We start from the raw sequence: 5,585 nt of genomic DNA, 5'->3' as shown, positions 1-5,585 counted from the left end.
CTACGTTAAACGAGAAACCACCTTGACCTGAACGCCTGAGGATCTAGGAGACCCCAGAGGATCTGGGAAATCTCAAAGCTGTAATCCTCGGCAAAGAATAACGGTAAAAAATTATAATTCCAAAGGTCCCTGTGAATACTGGATCGACTTCACTACTAATAAGCCCTAAACCATCTTTTCATACAGAGAGCTGAAGTGAGCACACGGACCGTTTTTGGACTGTAAAGGTTGAACTAATGTACACGCCGTTTAAAACTTTTCAATTAAAATTTCAATCTAAAGAAGGTTATGTTAACAGTCTAAGTTTAATCTTCTAATCTAAAATATAATTCTTCAGTTGTAAAAAAGCCATGAAATTAGTTTCGCGAAAATCAAAGTCCTCACCTAATAGTTTAGCGTCTTAACTCAAACCCTACAAACAAAACTAAATATACGAGATCCTTGAATTATATTATTTCCTCCTCCATCATAGACCTCTCTTTATCTAGTTAAGCGGAAACCGGGATGACGAATGAGCGGGCACCTGAGAGACTTAACAGACTCAGCACCGAGTACACAATAACGGTAAAAAATATATTTCCATAAGTCCCGTGATGAGTGGCAGATCTCTTTCTTTACCAATGAGTTTTTAACCTTCTATACACAGAGAACACGAGCGTGAACATGGAACTATTTGGAATGTTAAGGTCGAAACCTAATGTACACGGTATTAAATCATTTTTCTGAATAAAATTATAAACCCTGAGCATGCAAAACCAATTGTCTAATTTTAAAAAAAAACCTTCACGTCATACCTCTTTACTTAAACGAACTTCTTATAACATACTGTTAACAAAAGTTAAACGTTGAGAATGATAGCTAAGGTTATAATAGTGTCTCCTCACCCGCTAACTTTTAATTTAACATCTCGGACATAAAACTTTGCTATTTCAAGCATATAATACCAACTTGTACAGAAAGGGGATGTTCTGTGTCCGTGAGGTTAATTAAAGTATGCAGGAATAAAACCTACCAGTACAGCCGAGTATCTATATTTTGAACGTCTTACTAATTAAATCCTTATCAATCCGTAAAATTATGAGGACTCCTGTTTATAATTTGAAGCCTTTCCCAATCCTTAAATCTTCTCTCACAATAAACTAATGCTTGTTTTTTACTGATTCAGTCTGTGGAAGCAGAAACGTCTCCTGAACCTTCAAACCTCATCGCCTAAAATCACGAAGAAGATGAGACTAAAACCATGCACGATATTACCGTGCATCATACCTGACTACACCTTGAGATTTATTACAAAAATGAAAGGGTTAAATATGAATCCCTTTCCACTTTTCTAGTCAGTACCGTAGAACTTAAGTTTTACATGTTGTCTATTGCTTAAATTTAATGCGTCCTTGCACAAATTGAAATTAATGTTCCTATAACGAGCTTTGGCCACTTAGGCAGTGTAGAATATTAACTACATAAAAGGAAAAACGTGCAGGAAGGAACCATCAAAGTTCCTAGCCAGTATGTACCCAAAATATTCTGTTTTTCAAAATTACGTCTGCTATTTAGCAACAAGACGATGTAATTCAATTAGTGTAATACTGATGACGAACCTCCAATGCTCACCATCAGTAAAATCGTAGTTGTCCACAATACTCTTTTCGACATTATACCATTTTTACATAAAATCTGTTTAATGCACTCTCATCAATTTCCTCCTTTTAAATGCTCCAATAGTATGAAGATGAATTTTAAAAACATATTAAGTATTAGTTAAAAGCAACATATTCTCAATGCTAACCAAATTGTTCGTCTTACAAGACAAATCCAAGTTTCTAAATTTTTTGAAAAAAATGAAAATGTATCAGTATGATTATCTAACTTAAAAGTATGTACACATTACTTTCGTAATCCAATTGTAATTTATATATGTTGATATCTCTGTTAAATATAATAACCATGATACGTAAATAAATATCTAGATTTTAAAAAAGCTTGTGTTTTGAAGGGACTGTTTTAAGCTTGTGGTTTAAGGGGATTGCTTTAAGCTTATGGTTTAAAGATACTGCTTTAACCTTGTGTTTTAAAGGAACTGTTTTAAGCTTGTGGTTTAAAGAGACTGTTTTAAACTTGTGGTTTAAAGGGACTGTTTTAAGCTTGTGGTTTAAAGAGACTGTTTTAAGCTTATGTTTTAAAGGAACTGTTTTAAGCTTGTGGTTTAAAGAGACTGTTTTAAACTTGTGGTTTAAAGGGACTGTTTTAAGCTTTTGGTTTAAAGGGACTGTTTTAAGCTTATGGTTTAAAGAGACTGCTTTTACCTTGTGGTTTAAAGGGACTTTTTTAAGCTTGTGGTTCAAAGGAACTGTTTTAAGCTTGTGGTTTAAAGAGACTGTTTTAAACTTGTGGTTTAAAGGGACCCTTTTTAAGCTTGTGGTTTAAAGGAACTGTTTTAAACTTGTGGTTTAAAGAGACTGCTTTAACCTTGTGGTTTTAAGGGACTGCTTTAAGCTTATGGTTTAAAGAGACTGCTTTGGGCTTATGGTTAAAGTTACTGTTTTGAGCTTGTGGTTTAAAGGAATTGTTTTAAGCTTGTGGTTTAAAGAAACTGCTTTAAGCTTGTGGTTTAAAGGGACTGTTTTAAGCTTATGTTTTTAAGGAACTGCTTTAAGCTTGTGGTTTAAAGGGACTGGTTTAAGCTTATGTTTTTAAGGAACTGCTTTAAGCTTGTGGTACAAAGGGACTGGTTTAAGCTTATAGTTTAAAGAGACTGTTTTAAGCTTGTGGTTTAAAGGGACTGCTTTAACCTTATGGTTTAAAGGAACTGTTTTAAGCTTGTGGTTTAAAGGGACTGCTTTAACCTTGTGGTTTAAAGGGACTGCTTTAAGCTTATGGTTTAAAGAGAAAGCTTTAAGCTTATGGTTAAAGTAACTGTTTTGAGCTTGTGGTTTAAAGGAACTGATTCAAGCTTATGGTTTAAAGGAACTGTTTTAAGCTTGTGGTTTAAAAGGACTGTTTTAAGCTTGTGTTTTAAAGGGACTGTTTTAAGCTTAAGATTTAAACAGAGGGTGCAGGGAGTCAAAAAAACTGAAAAAGTGGGTGAGATGTCTCCAAACTCTCATCCATTTTGGGTGACAATGCAATTATAAATGCACTTTTATTAATCACTTTTCATGCATGATTATTTAATAGGACTCCTAACATCTGTTGTTTAATGCTGATAACAGTTTGGACACTGAGCACCATGATTTCTGTTCCTCCACTCTTCTACCCACCCTGGGGCATACCTTATACTTTCCAGGTAGTTTATACCTACCTTGGGGTATACCTTATACTTTCCAGGTTGTTTATACCTTAGGGTATACCTTATACTTTCCAGGTAGTTTATACCTTGGGGTATACCTTTGTAACAAATTCAAGGAAATACGAAGACGATTACCAATGTGCAGTGCAGTTGACCGCGCAACATTTACAATACATTAAACTATATCCTTACAATTATATTTTAACTCTGCAAGTAATGCAAACACCATGATTAAACCTTAAACCACAGTTTATTGCGTCAATATATGGCGAAATCTTCAATTGGAAAGAAAAAAAATTCTTTTAGATCTTCATGGTTTTAGAGGTCTCATCCTTTGTGGGATACCCTGTACTTGAAGAAGTATATATTTATGAAGATTTAAGATTTTCAAATGCGTTGAGATGTTTTTATCAATTAACATTTTAACCGTTCAAAATTGAACATTTTAAAATTAGTTTCTTTCATGCTTGGTAATTTTTTAAGTGGGTTCAGATTTTTCAGCAAATAACAATGAAATGATTTATCTAATGGATAAATAAAAATCGACAATATATATTGATTTTCAAATAAAATTGTAAAACTGATAATGCAATTGTTAATTGCTGATGGGATAAGCGATAAAGATAATACTGATATTTCAACATTCATGATAATCTCATAAAAAAAATGCCGGAAGATAATTCCTTTTTCTGATTAAAAAGTGTTTAATTTCTCCACAGTTTCTTCAGAAAACAGTGCTCAAGTCACTTTTGCAGAAAATCCACAAAAGAAATAAACAGTTTGAATAAACAAAAACATGAATATCTAATTCATACTTGATCAGACAAAGCTTTTAATGGTATTGTCATCGTTGTCACTTAAAAATAGTCTATTTTCTCTTGCACTATAAAGACGGGTTCTACTGTATCAATAACATGTCTCACAGTTTTGATATTTTGATATTTCATGGTTTAGCCCTGTTTATGGCCAGCCCATAAAAACAAGTACGCCGGAAAAATGTTTTAAAAAATTTATTTCTATTTTGGACAAATATTAACATTTGACAAATGTTACTTTATCCAATTTAAAGCTTTTTTTAAAGAAGTAAATTTTAGATTTGTAATAATGAAAAAGCTCTGAACTGAAAACTTTAGAATGAGATATCCTTAATCACGATCACTTAATCTGATTATCCAATGTACACACTTCTGATTTTCTTCTTAGAATCATCTTTTTGGATATTTCTACTGTATAAAAGTTACGTTTGATAACAATTACAGATACAATGCTATATCGATTGGACTAATATCCGATTGAATTAAATTCAGCTTTTCACATGCCAGCTTTTAGAGCATTTAAACAAATGTAAATTTAATCATGTTAATATGAAATTATTAAAAAACATATTTTAGGACTATTGTCATTTTGAACGTTAGTCTTAATAAACATTAATCCAAAACCTACGTTCGTTCAATCGATGCTTAGTTCAATTGATATAACACCATCAACACCAGAAATCAAAACCGGTTTTTCAAAAGTTATAAAGAGTACATTTTAACATGACACGCTGATTGGTTAAATTTGTAACTTCTTTCTTGGATATCAAATGCGTATTAAAATAATCTTGGGTTTAGTAAAACCAGGAGTTTAAGCATTAATCTTGATATCCACCATTCTAAAGTTTTCAGCTCAGGACTATTTTTAATTATTTTTGTTTAAAAATTTTACGTTTTAGGATGAGGAAGGTTGTGATTGGTCCTTCTCTATCAACCAAACCTCATCTTCTCATCAAATCAATTCTTTAAATCAATCAGACTCAGATGATCAGCCAACCTGCTATGTAAGATCATTTTACTAAATGGACAGAAAGCAATTATTCAAAGTTGGTAATGCCTGATTCACAACGGTACCCTTTAAAGTTCTGTCTGATAAAGTATAAATTAGATATCAATGTTTGTAGTTTTGAAAACGGGTTATTTTTAATTGTGGCTTCTCTGCAAAAGTAACATGCGCATATTTCCTCCAAGAAAACATAAAGGAATTATCAATAACTTTAACACTTAGAAAAAATCTTCCACATTATTAAGGTCAGATAAAGGTTTTAAGGGTACCGTTGTGAATCGGGCATTGCCATCTTTACATGGAGGGTCAATAGGTATCGTTGTGAATGACACTCTATTATAATGAAAGACTACTTTAATCAACAAATATAAAGTGTTTTTATCCTCCTTTCACAGATTCTTTCAAAGGAAACTCAAACACATAAAGCTTATATTGTTTACCAAACACTTAGGAATCGGGACATTTCTTTTTCTTGGAC

The 5,585-nt window shown here is 32.5% G+C and overlaps 1 protein-coding gene across 1 annotated transcript in view; it reads left to right on the top strand.

Moving 5' to 3' along the window:
• The first annotated feature begins 3,053 nt into the window (after nucleotides 1–3,053).
• The window catches only part of LOC111717558 (tyramine receptor 1-like), a 3,587-nt gene continuing 1,055 nt past the window's right edge, over nucleotides 3,054–5,585 (top strand). The window contains exons 1-2 of the mRNA XM_023493057.1: nucleotides 3,054–3,283; nucleotides 5,001–5,105. Coding sequence (XP_023348825.1) covers nucleotides 3,197–3,283; nucleotides 5,001–5,105 — 192 coding nt within the window. The 5' untranslated portion in view covers nucleotides 3,054–3,196. The remainder of the gene's footprint in view (nucleotides 3,284–5,000; nucleotides 5,106–5,585) is intronic.

Source organism: Eurytemora carolleeae, unplaced genomic scaffold, assembly GCF_000591075.1.
Source record: "Eurytemora carolleeae unplaced genomic scaffold, Eaff_2.0 scaffold2753, whole genome shotgun sequence".
In the NCBI taxonomy this organism is placed as follows: domain Eukaryota; kingdom Metazoa; phylum Arthropoda; class Copepoda; order Calanoida; family Temoridae; genus Eurytemora; species Eurytemora carolleeae.
Note: the sequence above shows the minus strand (reverse complement) of the source record. Positions and strands in the feature narration are given on the sequence as shown.